The 18,910-nt window shown below is 37.4% G+C and overlaps 1 protein-coding gene across 1 annotated transcript; it reads right to left on the bottom strand.

The window, feature by feature from the left end:
* Positions 1-13,533: 13,533 nt before the first annotated feature.
* LOC110716111 lies at positions 13,534-15,973 on the bottom strand. Its single transcript, XM_021894745.1, has 3 exons — positions 15,653-15,973; positions 14,783-15,469; positions 13,534-14,451 (listed from the first exon to the last, which is right to left on the bottom strand). The coding sequence occupies exons 1-3, from the start codon at positions 15,971-15,973 to the stop codon at positions 13,534-13,536; spliced, it is 1,926 nt and encodes a 641-aa protein (XP_021750437.1).
* Positions 15,974-18,910: the final 2,937 nt, after the last annotated feature.

The following is an 18,910-nucleotide window of genomic DNA, read 5'->3' as shown; positions in this document are numbered from 1 at the left end:
TGAAGCATCGATTGTAATGGGAATTCCTCCAACTATGGCCTTTACCTGTTGGTGGAGAGATGAGGGGACGACCTTTAGATCATGAAGCCAAGGGCGTCCTAACAATAGATTGAATGAAGCTTTAATATCTACTACTTGGAAAGTAGTAGTGTGTTCTATCGCTTCCGCCGTTACATTCATAGTAATTTTACTAAGAGCTTGACGACGAGTTTTGTCATAGGCTCTTATTCCTTGTATTGACGGGGTTAAGTCTTCATCCCTTATGCCTAGCATTCTCGCAATTCTAAGTGGATAGACATTAATGGCTGATCCATTGTCTACAAAATTCATAGGTAGAGCTGTTCAATGGACAGAGGGCCCATTAAAAGCCCTGACCCAGCTCAATTATAAACGGGCCAGGCCCGTCCAATAATTAAACAGGTCGGGTCCTTAAAGGGTCAGCTAACCATGGATCCTTACAGGGCTGGGCTGGGCTCTTATAGGGTTTATACTTTTTTTGCTGGACTCTTATAGGGTCTATAATTACTAGTGTTTAAAATTTAAAACAAATTTCCAAAGAAATTTCCTCCTTTGTACCTTGTACGCGACTTCACTTCATCTGAAAATTCAAACACCTACAAGCAAATTTCCCCAAATTTCCCCCAAATTATAAACCCTAAAAATATTCTCCAAATTTCCTCCTCATCCTAAGTTAATTTTTTCCGTCGTCGCTTTACCATTGCCGATTATCGTCTTCAATCGCAATTTGGTTGCCCAAACTCTTTAAATAAAGATACTTTCTTTCTCCTCTTTGGCTCTTTCAATTCCAAACATTCATCGTGTTTATTTAGTTACTTTTTCTTTTGATTTGAGCAATCTAGTTTTCGTAAGATCTCAATTTATTCTTGAATTTTCCTATGATTATCTTAACTTGCAAGATTATAATGAGGAATTTCCACTGCTGATCTTGTACATTTCTTTGGGGTCACTATAATTTTCACTTTCTCAATTTACATGTCATATGTGTTATGCGACATTAGATGTACTAACTTGTAATTCAGGTTTTTGGAGGAGTAAAGGCCCATTAAAGTTCCTTTGGAGACCCACAAGTGGGTTGTATTACTATTGTTATATTTTTTCCGTTTTCATAGTTTGAATGGGCCGGGCTGGGCCGGATCCAATAATCCAAGACCCAAACTAGCCCATTTCAAATCAGCCTTGACCCTGGCCCAGTCCGACCCATTTAACTAAGGCCCTGTCCAGCCCGGATCCGGCCCGTTGAACAGGTCTAGTCATAGGGATGTTCATTCTCTTGCAAACCACTGTGAGGTTTAACGCCTTATAATGCTTGTCACCTTCTGGAGGTCAATCCTTGTCGGAAAGGTGATCAAGTTGATAGGACTAGGGAGATCACTCGTGAGGAAATTAGCCAACCCCTCAGGAGTGGCGTCAGAATCTATCCCTATCTTATCCAAGGCATTCATTACTGCCAACCTATGCTCTCGAGATGTCACTAGAAGTTTCCATACATTCATTTCAACCTTGGTTTTCTTGAACTGTTTGACAATGTCATTATCTTCTATGATAGGTATGGGAACTTGCTGTGTGGTAGGCATGGGTTGTGTCGAAACAGGAGGTTGCATTCTCCCGGATCTTGTAAGGACGTCTATTGATGAATCTTCTTCAACCCAAAAGTCTTCCATGGTATATGACACCGAAGGTGGAGGTCCTACCATGTCTCTCAAGTAAACGTCTTCTTCATCGCTGTCCCAAATTCCATTAATATTTACGTCTTCTTCTTGTGGAACTTGGATTAGCCTCTTATCATCAATCATTTTCTGAATTAAATCCTTAAATTTAAAACAGTTTTCAATAGTGTGACCCCTTGATTGATGATATTGACAATAAAATCTATATGTCGTTTTAACGATTCAAATGGTCTCGGTTCGAGAGGTTTGATCTCGCCACTCTTGGAGAGCATTTTGAACATTTGTGCATATGGGATCCCAATTGGAGTGTAGAGTCTATTACTCTTCTTGGGTTTATCGATTACTTGTAAAGGAAAGTGTTTCGCATCATAGGTCGTTCCCATGGGTGTGAACTCTTTCCTAGGTTTATTTTTCGAGGGTGGAACCTCATCATACTTTTTCTGAAGTTCCTTCACAACCTTGAGGGCTTCGCGTAGCAAGTTGGACCCTTCCATCATGGAAAGTGTAAGCAATTGTATGTCCTCTTTACTTGCTAATTCTGGAAGGTTATCCACGGCATCGAAAAGGATCTCCTCCTCTTCTTCGATAACATGAATTTCTTCAACAAGTTTGATGAGAGATGAGGGATCAACCTCGTTTTCCTCATCAGAGATGGCCAAGGAGTGAACGAGAGGCGCATTATCAATACTTGGCTTCTTACTGGCAAGGGGCAATGGTAGTTTGTTATTGTCGATTAAGTCTTGGATAGCTTCCTTAAGCTTCAAACAGTTCTCAGTAAGATGGCCCCTACCTTGGTGATACTTGCAATGTGCATTGGGGTTCCAATTAGCCGTTCTCTTCTCGACTGGTGGGTCCCCAAACGGTCCAATAGGAGTTATAAGACCTTTTGCATTTAATCGGTCAAATGCGGTTTCATAGTCATGCCAAATAGGAGTAAAGTTTCTCCTAAATGGTTTCTTTTGTACTTGATTATTCATAGCAAGGACTTCACTTAAGTTAAAAGTGCCAACATTGTTTGAGTGGGTGGTTTTGGAAGAAGAAGGATTGTCGTTCTTCTTGCCTTTCCAGCCACTGTTGGAGTTATTGTTAGCAGCTTTGAACTTAGCCAGGTCATCTTCAATATTAATTCCAATGTCGTAGACGGCCTTGAAGGTATGGAGATTTTTCTGGTATTTGAGATTCTTGGAGTACTTTTCTTGAAGGTTTTTGATGAATAACCTTACGGACTCTTTTTCGCTTGGCACCTCAATCATCTTAGGTGAGGTTTCTCTCCATTTGTTAAAGAAAGAGGTGAAACCTTCATTCTCCTTCTTCTTGAGGATTTCAAGTTCCCTATAGCCGGTCTCAACTTGAATATTGCATTTGTATCTATCAATGAAAGCGTTTAATATGGACTCCCAAGTAGAGGTTCTTTCTTTCTCGAAAGAAAAGAACCATTGTTGGCAAACAGTTTCGAGAGATAGTGAGAGCAGAGAGGAAAACACTTTCTTGTTGATACCCTTAATACTCATTATTGTTCGAAGGCTCTTAAATGAAAGTAAGGGTTATCAGTTGCTTTGAATTACGGGATGTCGTTGGCATTGAAATTCTGCGGAAGAAGATCCTTGTCCACCGAGACCCCTTATGAGCTAATCCCTTGAAACTTGTAGTTGCTAGACAGTTTGCTCAGACTCTCTTGCAGGAGGTCCATATGTTGTTGTTTCACAGGATCATCAATCTTGAGGGTTAGAACCTTTAACGCCTCAGTCACGGTAATCAGTTGGTTCCTGAGCTCATTGACTTCTTCTTGAGTTGCCATTATTGTCTTAGCTTTCCTTTTACGAGCGATGGGTTTGTCGAAAAGTTGGACTTGGATAAAAAGGTTGTCTTTGATTAAACTCCCTTCTTTTCTTGACCACGCGCTGTAAATCAAACCATTTCTTGTTTTAATTATTTGACTCAAATTGACCTTGACTTTACGGTTTAAAAGAGGAAAAGAAAAAAATAGGTGTATATTTTTGGCAAAAATAAGGGGTATATATATTTTTGGCAATTACGTATAGGGTTTAAACAAGTTGATTTATTTGGAGGATTAATATCCGACTTACCCCCCTAAAAAAAATGACAGAAAAAAACGCGCATACAAGACTCCCTTAGACATGGTCAAAGTGTGTATTAGTGTGTGCTTTATATGGTGAGTGTAAGTGACATGCTTTGACTCTTGTGTAAGACCATGGGACTTAGTGCTTAGACTCAATTAATGACTTGATAAGGTATAATTACCAATAAAAATTAACCGAATCGACTAGAAAAACTGTTCAATTAGACATAAGGTGATGACTCGAGCAATAAACCGAACTGTCGTCAAAACGACAGGACTGGCGCCTCTCTTTGCAGTGTAGCGCTAGACGATAGGATTGTTGCCAGGCGCTACACTCCACAGAGTGACGCTATAGTTCAAATTTTGGCGCCATTGATGGAGCGTCGATTTGAAACTGTTTTCAATATTATTACTCTACAGGGTATGCCTAAAGTCGTACTAAATCAACTCTGATTAAATATTAAAATTTATTTACTCAAATTAATTAATTAATTAATTATGCAAAGTTCTTTTAGTCATGAATTAATTTATTTAATCTTAGCACAAGTCAAACAAACGGTTAGGAAAAAACACATAGAGTATGCACAACCAATAATGCACAATTAGTCAAGTAGGAACAATATGATGCAATGAGTTTGCAACCTAACCATGGCTTTAGTTCTCTAAAGTTCGGGATATGGGTTAGTCAATAGTGGGTCCATGGTTAATTGTACGGATGCACCACGCGGAAACCTAACCGTGAAGGCTTGGCGCGAGTGGATGGGACACCGCGAATTTAGAAAAACTCGCTTCCATGGTTTGGTGAATTCAACATTCTCGGATGTACCCTTTGTTGCTCAGAGCGTTCAATCAGGTAGATGGAGCATGAATTCCTAGAGGGTTATGTCCATATGTAGAACAAATATGGGTTTCAGAAAAGTGAGAAAAACTCAATCAGGAAGTAGGATCAAGCAAACAGTGCTAAAAACTGGTCGAAATTAGAACGCATATTTCTGGCTCGGTATTGGAAGAACTTGGCGCCCGCAAACAGAGGCCAGCGCCACTCTTTGGCTTTAGCGCCTGGCGACAAAAGCTGTCGCCTGGCGCTAACGTCAAAATGTTGGCGCTAATCTTTGTTCGCTGACGCTAGTTCCTACATGCCTCAGCAGCTTTCTGTGCTCGATAAAATTTTCCAGTTTCGCGCAGCATTATTTCGATCCTAGTTGTGAAAGATATTTCTCAAATTTCCTACGTGTAAAAAAATCCTATGTTTTAACTCATTACGGATGGTCTTTCCAATGAGATATTTTTTATGCATATGACAATAATGTTAATCAAAATTACGCACATGAAATACTTAGAACTTTTCGAGTCTCATCCTCTCATTCTAAATCATTGCCAAAAAATAAATTTCAGGAATTAAAATAGAAATCCTCCCCAGTGGAGTCGCCAAAAACTGTAGGGAATATTTCAAGCATTACCCCTAGCTTGAACCCCACTGTGATCATCCACTAAAGTATGGTGGCGTCCAAAGGGAAAGAAGATAGAGCAAAAGAGTCGCCAACAAGTTTTAGGAACTTGTAAACCATTCACGAGGTGAAGGTTACACCCTTTAACGATCCAGGAGATCATCAACTCCAATAGGTCTGGAACCATGACTGGTAGTTCGGGGATGAAGGTACAAATCCAACCTAAAAGAAAATTAACCTGCCTTAATAATAGGCCCCTACTTTATTCTGATCGTATTCATGTGCGCTTTCTGACTAACATACAATCAATAGTATTAACCCTAAACCTATTTATCTATGTTGGTTGAATATTAATGCACAAATAAATCTATTTTTGGCGATCACTTGAATTATAATCAAATTAACCCTAATTAAGATTATTAATTATCTTATTAAGCGTGATTACAAGTACCAATTCTCTTTAAACATGCATAAAATGCGTGAGCAAGCAATAACAATATCAAGCTACAATAATAATAATAATATTCATAATCATGTTAATGTTAAAAATAAAGCATAATAATAGCAAGATCCAAGGCATGATACTAACAAGATTAATAACAAACCCTAGCATGTCACTAAGCAATAAAAATCAAACCTTTAACCCTAACATGATACTCACATGATATTAGGAAAGAAAATAAAAGGCATCAAACTTTTAATCATACTTGATATTAAAGTTACCATAGACATGATACTAGGAAGATCAAAACACCCTAACATAACACTTGGAATCATAATAACAACCTAGACATGATTTCTACATCATAATATCAATGTAAACAATTAAAGCACTTACTTGGATGCCTCGTACCTCTTTCTAATAACAAAATACACACGTTAGTAACTTCAAGTAAAATATAAAACAAACAATTAAATTAGATAATTGAAAGAGAGATTTGGGACCAAACCCTTAGAAATTAAAACCTTTCACGTCTAGGGCGAAGACAACTTCGAACTATGCTAGGTGTTCCTAGGTCTTGTGAATACGGAATTTTGTGTAAAGGGTGGTTTAGAAAAGAGAGAAAAAGAAAGCTTCTAGCTTTGAGATAGAAGAGAATTAGAAAACTAAGGAGTTGATGATTGTAGATGATCCAAAACGGAGTTTTTAGGAGGCTATTTATAGAGAAAATCAGCCAAAAAGATAGAAAACCGAACCAGAGTTCTCACGTGAAAAAACAGAGTTAGCGCCAGACGCTGACATTAGCGTCAGACGCTAACGCTAGCGCCTTAGCGCCTAGCGCTAATGCTGGCGTTAGGCACTAACCAGTTTTTTTACGCGTTTTCTTAAATCAGATAAAATTTAACCGTACAGGAGGATAAAATCGTATTTTCCTCAAAAAACTCTTTTATTCTGATTAAAATTCTAAATGTCAACAAAAGTCAATTTATCAACGCTAATTGAATTAGAAATGAAAAGAAACTTCTAGAAAAATCTAGAAGACTAAAACCATTTTAATTGCATTAGGAATGATAAATCCATATTAGGCCCTCCTCTAAATCATTGGGCCGCATATAAGGCTCAAACCGGGTCCAGTTTAGTAATTTGGCCATAATTTCCTCAATATTCATCGGAATTGAGCTTATAATATAACGTTGGAAAGCTCTTTTCAAGCCCTATCCAACTACTCTATTATTGGACCCATATCATGGACCAACCAAACTGGACCGACTGTTTTCTTAAAATAGGTTTTCAAAAACAGAGAGAAGAGAAAAGAAATTAAAATTATCCGCAACACTAGACTTTCCACACTTTCACTTCATTCGATTATGATTCAACGTGAAAGGTACTCATCACCGGGTTTGATTTTGGGGAGACACAAATGGGTGTCTACAGGAACCATGGCTGGTAGTTCGGGGATGAAGGTACAAATCCAACCTAAACGAGATTGAGCCTGCCCTAATAATAGGCCTCTACTTTATTCTGATCGTATTCATGTGCGATTTCTGACTAATATCAATAGGATTAACCCTAAACATGTTTAATCTATGTTGGTTAAATATTAATGCACAAACAAACTATTATTGACGATCACTTGAATTACAATCATATTTACCCTAAACAAGATTATTAATTATCTTATTAAGCGTGATTACAAGTACTAATTTCCCTTTAAACATGCATAAAAGGTGTGATCAAGCAATAACAATAAATATCAAGCAACATAATAATAATCATAATAAATTATATATAAGTTATCCGTCAATTAACAAATAACATAAAATAATTCGTAAATTAACAAATTACGTAAAACAATTCGCTATTTAACAAATTACGTGAAACAATTCGTAAATTAATAAAATACGTTAAATTATATAATTCAACACAACAATAATCATAATCATAATTATTATAATCATGTTAAAGCATAATATTATTAGCAAGATCTTAGGCATGATACTAACAAGATTAATAACAAACTCTAGCATGTCACTAAATATCAAGGATCAAATATATAACCCTAACATGATACTAACATGAATATTAGGAAAGACAATAGAAAGCATCGCAGAAATCATAATTGATATAAGCAACTTATTCTTTACCCTAAACATGATACTAGGAAACAATAAAACATCCTAACATGATACTAGAAATCAAAATAACAATCTAAGCATGATTTCTACATCATAACATCAATAAATCAATTAAAGTACTTACTTGGATGCCTCATATCTCTTTCTAATAACAAAATACACGCGTTAGTAACTTTAAAAAAAATAATAAAACAAACAATTAAATAATTGAAAGAAAGAATTAAGAAAGTTTAGACTAGATTTGGGACCAAACCCTCAGAAATTAAAACCTTTCACGTCTCGGGCGAAGGCAACTTCGAACAATGCTAGGTGTGTCTAGTGTTAATGTATGAGGAATTGTGTTTGTAAAAGGCTAGGCTTAGAAAGAGAGAGAGAATAATCAAGAGATTCTTGATGAGAGAGAGAATTAAAGAATTGATGTAAATTGATGATTGAAAACAAAATTTTAAGAGGCTATTTATACAGAAAATCAGTCGGATGGATAAAAAAACGAATCAGAGTTTCAAAGAGAATAAAACACGATTAGCACCAGACGCTGGTCATTAGCGCCAGACACTGAAGGTTAGCGCTAGGCACCAAGCCTTAGCGCCAGGCGCTAATGCTTGTCGTTAGGCGATAATAATCAATTTCACGCGTTTTTTGTTTTTATCATATCTTTTGATCCGGAAGTCCAAATAAGGCATATAACATGTCGTTGGAAATATCTTGAAGTCTAATTTCCAAACCAATTAGAATCATATTAAAATCTTTTGTAGATAAAAAAATATGGCTGAAATAGTGGAAGGGTGTCAGTTTTGGATAGAGTTTCATATTCCATTCATATCTTTTTCGTTATAGCTCTGGTTTAATATTATAATATATAATTGGAAAGATAATTTCAAGATCTATCCAACCATATAAATATTGGATAAAGATTATGAGGCACGAAAATAAAATCTGAATATATTCCACTTCATACAAAACAAGGATTCTAAAAAGGAGTAGTTTTATTCAATTTCAAACTCTTTAAAACATAATTATCAATCCTAACTCCATTAGGATTTAAAAGAACCTTCTAGAGTATTCTAGAAGAATATAATCAATCCTAATAGCTTTAGGAATGATAATTAATAATAGGCCCTCCTCTAGATCATTGGGCTGTATATAAAAACCAAATTAGGCCCAGTTTAGTATTTCGGCCATAACTTCCTCAGTATTCATCGGCATTGGGCTTATAATATATCGTTGGAAAGGTCTTTTCAAGACCCATCCATATACACTATTATTGGACCCTTATCATGGACCAAACTAAACTGGAATGCACGTTTTTCATAAATAAGGTAAGAAAAGAAATATTTTCAAAAACAGAAAGAAAAGATATTTTAATAAAAACATCATCATCACTAGACTTTTCACACTTTCTCTTTGTTTTATAATCAAATGGCATGAAAGGTATTCATCACTGGGTTTGGTTTTGGGGAGACACATTTGGGTGTCTACAGAAGCCCCCACTTTGACTGAGTTTGGAGAAACGCAAGTTTCGAAAACAAAAATCAAAGTATCGATAGGGACAGAGAATGATTCAGAACGTACTGCGATCCTAAATCACTCTTATAACACCGATACTTGCAAAACTAGTGTTAGTTAAAACAGATAAGAGATTAAGAAACGCGTATCTTGCACCGTCGAGCACACGTCTCCGAAGGAAACCGATTTGTGTTGCTGCATTTGTTGTTGTGATAACTTTCCACAATATAGGGAACGCCATCCTGCTGTTTAAATGTTCACCCGTCTCTGAACGATAAAGCTTTTTTGGAAGAAATTTCCACGCGTCTCTGAACAAAAGAGCTTCTTTTTGAGGATTGTTCACGCGTCTCTGAGTAGGAGAGCTTGAAATACATGTCCACGCGTCTCTGAAAAAAAGAGCTTGAATTATATGTCCACGCGTCTCTGAACAAAAGAGCTTGAATGATATGTCCACGCGTCTCTGAAAAAAAGAGCTTGAATGACATGTCCACGCGTCTCTAAACAAAAGAGCTTTGAAAGAAATGTCCACGCGTCTCTGAACAAAAAAGCTTTGATGATATTTCCATGCGTCTCTGAATAAAGAGCTTTTGAGAGAATTGTCCACGTGTCTCTGAACAAAAGAGCTTTGATACTTGAATGTTTGTTGCGATAATATTCCGAAGAAAACTTCTAAAGACCAATGCTTGTCGATCTTTAAAGCTCGCTTGAACTTTGCTTCCACTATGCCAGTGCGTCGGCGCTTTTGCTGCTTGTGAAGCATTATGTCGGTGCCTTTGTTGTTTATGAACCAGTATGTCGGTGTCTCTGCGATGAGCCAATGTTTAGGCGCTTTAAGCTAAGTGAGACGATCTTTCGTCAGGTCGATCACTTATTGCGATTTTAATCAAGCCGACTACTTAATCATGTCAATTCAAATTGCTTACAGGGGCTAACTGGCGTACCAGGGAACCCGAAATTGCTGAAAGAGGTTGAAATAACTGCTCTGAGTGGTTGAGCGTTCTGTCGCCGCTGCAATTGCCTTTGGCGCTGCGATTTGGCTCTGTCGCCAGACGCTGGGATCTAGCGCCAGGCATTGAAATCTGTTGCTAGATGTTATCGTCTAGCGCTGGAGTAGGGTCTTCCCTATCCTGATCTTGCTGCCGCTGGGATGCACCTGTATTTATCTTTGACTATAGGACTTTGCTAGTCTCTTTAATTATTTTAGGGTTGACCAAAGGTTTAGAGTTGCTTGACTCATCGACTTGACACGACTCAAGGTATAAACTCGACTCGCTGTGATTGACTCGAGGTTGACTCGACTCGAAGTGAAATGACACGTGTGACTCATGACCCATGTGTGCATTGTATTGTGATCGTGCGACTCAAAAATGCAAAAAAGCAAAAAAATTTAGTCATTTTTGTGGAGGGTACCGACTTTCTCCCGAAAAAGAAAGACGCGAAAAAGAAAGAAGCGAAGTTTTTGAAGGTGCATGTTGAATGAGCTTAGTTAAATGTTGTGAAAGGATTTATTCATCCTAGGCTATTTCAATTGTTGACTCCATGATGAAAGTATTTGGGTAACTTAGGCACGGAGGCTAAGCACTTCGTACTTTGTGATGCAATGATGAGTGATGAGAGATTTTGACATGACAAGGCATGCTTCAGTGTTATGTTAAGATTTCATGACAAAGGGTTCCTAAGGGAAAGTATATTTGGTCATGTATCTGTGCGGTGTGTGAAAGTGATACTAAAGTTAGGTTGCAAGGGCTAAGTGTGTGGAAAAAGATATTGAAAAGAGTCAAATGATGGTGACTCTTGGGCTAGGTAAGCTAATGATGTAGGGATCAAGCCCCTTAGTCTATCTCTAAATGAATAGGGATGAGCATAGGAGATCCCTTGATATGATCATTGTGTGAGTGTGTGAATGTGAATATGAATGTATTTTTATTACGGTCTCACCTCAACGTGAGGTTGCCTACGTATCCGTTAGGAATCAGGCCGAACGTAGCTCTAGCCGAACCTCGCACAAGTGTGTATACCTCAAAAAGGTCAAGGGTTGTAACTTGGTTAGGCTAAAGGTTGAAGAAGAAAGGGATAAAAGGCTCAAGACCCTAGATAAGCCCCCAAGGTGTGCAACCTTGCATTTGGATCCTTGTATTATTATGCTTGAGATTTCTCACTTTTGAGCTCTATTTTATTTTCGCTCTCTTTTTTTGCTTTTGCATTTTTTTATCTTTATAAGTGTGGGCAATCACGATCATGCGGTCTATCACTCACTTGGCATTCATGTTTCTCAGGCACGGTACCGAGCACTCGATAAGAGACGCAATCTGAGACGTGTTCTTATCAAAGAAATTTTCATATCAAAGACATTGGAACACTTGCCCTTTTGTACACTTTTATTTATTGCTTATTTTTGCTATTTTAATCTTTTGAATCACTCAAGATTTTTATGAAATTGAAAATTGCATAAGTTGCACACAATCCCATCCCAAAGTTAGGTAGATATGGGTTGAAAAAATGAAGGGTCTATCGTTAGACGAGGCTCAAAGTGGTTTACCAAAAAAAGATTGCATATTTGAAAGGTGAAAGGTGATATAATGTGGCTACAAAGGGTGCCTCAAATCATTGATATACCTTGTGCTTAGCTTGACATGGTTTTATTTTTATTTTTATTTTTAATGCAATGCAATGAATGCAATGATCATATGTAAGGAAATAAATGCTCATTTTTTTAAAGGGGAGCAAAATAAAAAAAAAAAAACCCTATGAAATAAATCTAAGGAAGACAAAGGGTGTCTATGCTAGACTTATGGGGGAAAGGGTTTGAAAAAAAGAAGAAGAAAGAATGAAATCTTGGTGAGAAGCTTGTCTTGTGCATTTGTTTCATCATTACCTTCGTTTTTTTTCGATTGTCAATCACATGACTCAAAATTGATTCAACATGCATGGATAGAAGAAGGTAGGAAGAATGAATATTGTGATATGGGGAAAGCATGTAGAGAATGAAAAGATGAAGTAAATGGAGAGAAATGGAAAAATTAGGAATAATATGTACTCCCAACTCAAGTGACGGAAAGAACGACTCATGCATGAACCTAAGACATGGTCATGGTGACAAAGTGTGTGCTAATACTAGTGAGTGTAGGTGACATGTTAAGACTCGTGTCATGACCATGTGGCTAGACTATGTGACTAGACTCAATCAAAGACTAAGTTTTTTTTTTTTTTTTTTGAGCAAAAATGGTTCCATTCATTAATCAAGGGACAAAGAGTCCATGAGAACATAAGAAGAAACATCTTGGGGACAATGATTTTCCCAAGTTTGTTCATAACCAAAAGGAACTAATTTTGCTAGATTATGCGCAACACAATTTCCATCACGCTTAACGTGTGACCAAGAGACCGACACAAAGTAAGTACATAGCTCTAGGATATCCCCAAGAACCGAATCAAGTTCAACTGACTGCGAAGACCTTGACAGCCTATCAATAACCACTTTGCAGTCCGACTCCAAAATGATTTCAAAAAAACCATACCTCTTACCCAGCTTCAGGGAAAATAGCAGGGACTTTGCTTCAGCGATTTCTGGAGACCAGAACGCGCGGCTCCTTCTTGTAGCAGCCACTAAAACTATGCCTTTATGGTTCCTCGCTACAGCTCCCAGTCCTACCCAACCCACATCAGCTAGACTTGCATCAACATTTATCTTCACAACATTCCTGGGTGGAGCACACCATTTATTTGGACTAGGAGGAGCACGTAAACCAGCAGTTCCATAAATCCGTATGGCATAACTACCTTGCTCTTCTACATATCTGGTTACTCGATCAACAATGACAGTGTTTGGGGTTGTCTTGTTCTGGAAAACTTTGGAATTCCTTTCCACCCAAATACTCCACGCAAGGAACATACCTCGTTGAATAACCTTCGAACCCAATCCTTTCCAGCTGACCACAAGATCATAAATGGAGTTAAACTCCCCCAAATTCGACATTTCAGAGCAGTCACAGTCTTCCCAAAGGATCTGCACTCGTCTACAGCCCACAAAGGCGTGGGAAACAGTCTCGGATTTTTAAGTGCACCACGGACAATAGCTATCCATAGTGAGGTGACGATTAAACAGAAGACTCTTCACAGGGAGAGTCTTTGAACATAGTCTCCAGAAGAAATGTTTTACCTTTGGGGTCACATCCGCCTTCCAAATTTCAGTCCACGTGTGGTGGAATTGATCTAGATCACAACCCTTCCCGAGTTAATAAGAGGAACTGACAATATAGTCCCATGTCTTCGAAAATGCCCATGAAATTTCGTCTTCACAGTCACCTTCACTAAGCGGAATTTCTAAAACACATCGCACATCTCTATCATTGAAATACTCATCAAGAATATTATATTTCCACTCTTTTCTATCAGCGTCAATAAGATCAGAGACTCTTGACAGCGAATCAGATTCCTCGCTCAGAATAAATCGTCCATCCTCATCGGCCACCCAAGGATCCGACCACAAGTTGATGTTGCGACCATTACCAACCTTCCACAAAACCCCCTCCTTGACTATAGCTTTTGAAGACCATATACTACGCCACGAATAACTCCCTGCATAGCCGAGATATGAATCAAGGAAATCGGAATGAGGGTAATACTTTGCCTTGAATACACGACAAAGGAAAGAAGAAGGAGCAGTCGCAAGCCTCCAAGCTTTCCTTCCCAAGAGAGCATCATTAAACACACTTAAATCACGAAATCCCATACCCCCAAGGCATTTCAGAGTACACATATAATCCCAATTCTTCCAGTGGATTTTCCTTTTACCCTCACTCGAACCCCACCAAAACCGTGCCATAGCCGAATGAATGCGTTGGATAATCAGACTCGAAAATTTGTAGACGCCCATCAGATAAGTTGGAATGGCTTGGATTACAAATTTAAGAATAATTTCCTTCCCTGCTCTAAAGAGAAGCTTTTCTTTCCACCCTTGCAATTTCTTCCAAATCCTGTCGAAAACTGCCTCAAAAATTACTTTTTTTGATCGGCCAACGTTTGTTGGGATACCAAAGTACTTTTCATGTCTGTCAACTTGTCGCATATGTAATATCTCCATCAAACCTTCTCTTTTCTCAATAGGCACACCTTTACTGAAAGAAACCTCCGACTTCTCATAATTAATTTTCTGCTCAGATGTTTTTTCATACTGGTTGAGTAATTCAACTATAACTTTGCATTCCTATCGGTTAGCTCTTGTTAAAATAAGGCTATCATCTGAAAATAAAAGGTGAGAGATCTCAGGACCATTGCGACTAGCTTTGGCTCCATGGAGAGCCCTGTCATGAACTTTATTCTGCAACATACTAGAAAAAAACATCTGTCACCAGAATAAAAAAATAAGGGGATAGAGGATCCCCTTGTCGGAGACCCCTAGTTGGGGAGACCGACCCACAGACTCCTCCATTAATCACAAAGGAGTACGAAACCAAAGATACACAGTCCATCACCAAATTTACCCATCGACCATCAAACCCCATAGTTAGAAGAAGTTTTCTCAAAAAACCCCATTCCACTTTGTCGTATGCCTTGCTCATATCCAATTTCATCGCTATCGTCCATTTCTTACTTTTACTCATATTTTTCATAGTATGAGAAATTTCTAGAGCTATGAGTGCATTATCAGTAATGAGACGCCCCGGGACAAAAGCACTCTGATTTTCGGAGATGATATCAGGGAGAATATTTTTTAGCCGCATAACAATAGATTTTGACACCAATTTATAGAGGACATTACACAGAGCAATAGGGAGATATTCAGTAGTAATAGTGGGAGAAGTAACTTTAGGGATCAAGACAATGTTAGTGTTGTTAACATGCTTCAGAGATGAGAAACCGAGTAAAATACTAGTAACAAAAGAAGTTACCTCATCGCCAATAATGTGCCAAAATCTCTGATAGAAAACTGCGTGCATACCATCCGGGCCTGGGGCTTTGCATGGATGCATTTGTTTCAGCGCTTCCAAAATCTCGTCCTTTGTAAAGGGTTTCATGAGCTCTGCATTGATGGCTGGAGTAATGCTTGGATTTATGTTTTCAAGGGCCTCTTGGATGTCAAGATCAGAAGGAGTCAAAGATGATAATAGTGCCTCAAAATGCTTTGTAATAATACCCTCGATTTTCTCTTCATCCAAGCTCCAAACACCCTAGTCATCAAAAATCCCCTTAATGAATTTTTTCTTTTTTCTTTGAGAAGCATTATGGTGAAAATACTTGGTGTTTTTGTCACCATCTCGTACTTCCGCAACTCTGCTCCAAATATACCAGTGTGCCTCTAATTTATCATTCAAATCATCAAGCTTCTTCTCAAGCCTCTAACATTCAATTACACTCTCCACTGAAGACCTCTGAGCTTGGGCCGAATTGAGAGTAGATTCAGCATCATCAATCTGCTTGTCCAAGTTTTGAAATTTTTTCGAACTCCACATCCCCAAACACCGAGCTACAGTAGCTATTCTCTCAACAGTTGTGCACCCTTCGGACCTCACCCAAGCCTCTCTCACAGTTCTTTCACAGGAGTCCTCCAATAACCAACTCGTTTTGAACTTGAAACTTTTTGTTTTGTCCTTCTTCTTTTTTCTTTCGCCCTTCTTTCTAAGTAACAAAGCAGCGTGATCAGATTTGTATCGGACAAGATGTTCAACTTCCATATCAGGGAATACACCAAACCACAAAGAGGACCAAAGCAAAGACTAAGTTAAGACTTCATGTATATGCATTAAACTAGAAAGGCTGTGGTATTTTAGTCATAACTTTTGATCAGTGACTCTGATTGGGATGAAACCAACTCCAAATTAAAGATAAAACTCAGGGCTACAGATCCATATCATTGGAAAATTTCCAAGGTGGATTGCTTTCAAGATTTATATTCCAATATGTGTATTGTCGATCGCAGCAAAGTTCTTATGACCGATTGTTACGAAGCATTGGCAACTTTTCCCAAAATTGGATTTTGGCAAATTTCCGAGATACAGATTGTCGCTTCATCGTGGCAACATTTCCAAGGATGGATTGTTACGAAGCATTGACAACTTTCCCTAAATCGGATTGTCATACATCATACAAGAGTTGTGTTAGCAACTATTCCCAAAGAAAAGAGGATTGTCATCACAGCAAAAGCACCGACATACTGGTTCACAAGCAGCAAAGCACCGACGTACTGGCATAGAAACATTAAGGATCAACAAGCAGTGATCTTTTTGAAGACTATCATAGCAGAAATTTGAGGTAGTTACAGGCGTAGCAGTCTTCAGGCGGTATTCTCTAGATTGCGGAAGATCGTCACAACAAATCAGTTACCTCTAGAGACGTGTGCTCGACGGTGAAATATACGCGTTTCTTAACTCTTTTATCTGTTTAACTAACGCTAGTTTGCAGGTATTGGCGTTACAAGAGTGATTTAGGATCGCAGAACGTTCTGAATCATTCTCTGTCCCTATCGTTACTTTGACTTTTGTTTTCGAAACTTGTGTTTCTCCAAACTCAGTCAAAGTGGGGGCTTCATTAGACACCCAAATGTGTCTCCCCAAAACTAAACGCAGTAATGAATACCTTTCACGTCATTTGATTATCGAACAAAGTGAAAGTGTGAAAAGTCTAGTGATGAGGATGTTTTTATTAAAATATCTCTTCTTTCTAATTTTGAAAATATTTATTTTCTTACCTTATTTATGAAAAACGTGCATTCCAGTTTAGTTTGGTCCATGATAAGGGTCCAATAATAGTGTAGTTGGATGGGGATTGAAAAGACCTTTCCAACGATATATTATAAGCCTAATTCTGATGAGTAATGAGTAAATTATGGCCAAAATACTAAACTGGGTCCGGTTTGGTTTTTATATGCGGCCCAATGATCTAGAGGAGGGCCTATTATTAATTATCATTCTTAAAGCTATTAGGATTGATTATAGTCTTCTAGAATAATCTAGAAGGTTCTTTTAAATCCTAATGGAGTTAGGATTGATAATTATGTTTTAAAGAGTTTGAAATTGAATAAAACTACTCCTTTTTAGAATCCTTGTTTTGTACGAAGTGGAATATATTAAGCTTTTATTTTCGTGCATAATAATATTTAACCAAATCTTATATGATTGGATAGATCTTGAAATTATCTTTCCAATGATATATTATAATATTATATCCGAGTTATAACGAAAAAGATAAGAATGGAATATGAAACTCTATCCAAAATTGATACCCTTCCACTATTTCGGCCATATATTTTTATCTGCAAAAGATTTAAATCTGATTCAAATTGGGTTAGAAAGTAGACTTCAAGAGATTTCCAAAGACATATTATATGCCTTATTTGGACTTTCGGATCAAAAGATATGATAAAAACAAAACGCGTGAGTGGTGCTAACCTTCAATGCTTTGCGCTAATGAACAGCGTTTGGCGCTAATCGTGTTTTATTCTCGTTGAAACTCTGATTCGTTTTTTTTATCTATCCGACTGATTTTCTCTATAAATAGCCTCTTAAAATTCTGTTTTCAATCATCAATTCTCATCAATCCTTCTCATCTAATTCTCATCAACTCTCACCAAGAAATTCTTGATTACTCTCTCTCTCTCTTTCTAAACCTAGCCAACCCTTTTACAAACACAATTCCTCATACATTAACACTAGACATACCTAGCCAAGTTCGAAGTTGCCTTCGCCCTAGACGTGAAAGGTTTGATATTTCTGAGGGTTTGGTCCCAAGATTTATTTCAATTATTTAGTTTAATTGTTTGTTTATTATTTTCCTAGAAGTTACTAACGCGTGTATTTTGTTATTAGAAAGAGATACGAGGAATCCAAGTAAGTGCTTTAATTTATTTATTGATATTATGATTTAGAAATCATGTCTAGATTGTTATTATATTATGATTCCTAGTGTCATGTTAGGGTGTTTTGATCTTCCTAGTATCATGTTTAGGGTAACAACTATAATTTCTATAATCAAATATGACAATTGTGTTTCCTATGATGCTTCCTATTTCTTTCTAATATTCATGTTAGTATCATGTATTCATGTTAGGGTTAAAGCTTTGATGTTTATTGCTTAGTGACATGCTAGGGTTTGTTATTAATCTTGTTAGTATCATGCCTAGGATCTTGGTATTATTATGCTTTAACATGAACATGATTATGATAATTATGATTATTATTATTTTGATGATGATTAAAGTTATTATAATTATTATTTTGATTTATTATTGCTTGATATATATTTATTGTTATTGCTTGATCACACCTTTTATGCATGTTTAAAGGGAATTGGTACTTGTAATCACATTTAATAAGATAATTAATAATCTTATTTATGGTTAATTTGATTATAATTCAAGTGATCGCCAATAATAGTTTATTTGTGCATTAATATTCAACCAACATAGATAAATAGGTTTAGGGTTAATCCTATTGATTGCATGTTAGTCAGAAAGCGCACATGAATACGATCAGGATAAAGTAGAGGCCTATATTAGGGCAGGTTCAATCTCTTTTAAGTTGGATTTGTACCTTCATCCCCGAACTACCAGTCATGGTTCCAGACCTATTGGAGTTGACGATCTCATGGATCGTTAAGGGGTGTAACCTTCACCC

The sequence above is a fragment of the Chenopodium quinoa genome, unplaced genomic scaffold (assembly GCF_001683475.1).
Source record: "Chenopodium quinoa cultivar QQ74 unplaced genomic scaffold, ASM168347v1, whole genome shotgun sequence".
NCBI classification, from domain to species: domain Eukaryota; kingdom Viridiplantae; phylum Streptophyta; class Magnoliopsida; order Caryophyllales; family Amaranthaceae; genus Chenopodium; species Chenopodium quinoa.
Note: the sequence above shows the minus strand (reverse complement) of the source record. Positions and strands in the feature narration are given on the sequence as shown.

Bases quoted from the DNA above. Each gene is read 5' to 3' on its own strand.
- LOC110716111 (XM_021894745.1), bottom strand. From the start codon at position 15,973: ATGGAAGTTGAACATCTTGTCCGATACAAATCTGATCACGCTGCTTTG. The intron at 15,470-15,652 runs GTAATTGAATGT...TTTGATGACTAG, and splicing joins AGAGGTCTTCAGTGGAGAGT to GGTGTTTGGAGCTTGGATGA. The intron at 14,452-14,782 runs GTAAATTTGGTG...ACATCTGAGCAG, and splicing joins TGGGGTTTGATGGTCGATGG to AAAATTAATTATGAGAAGTC.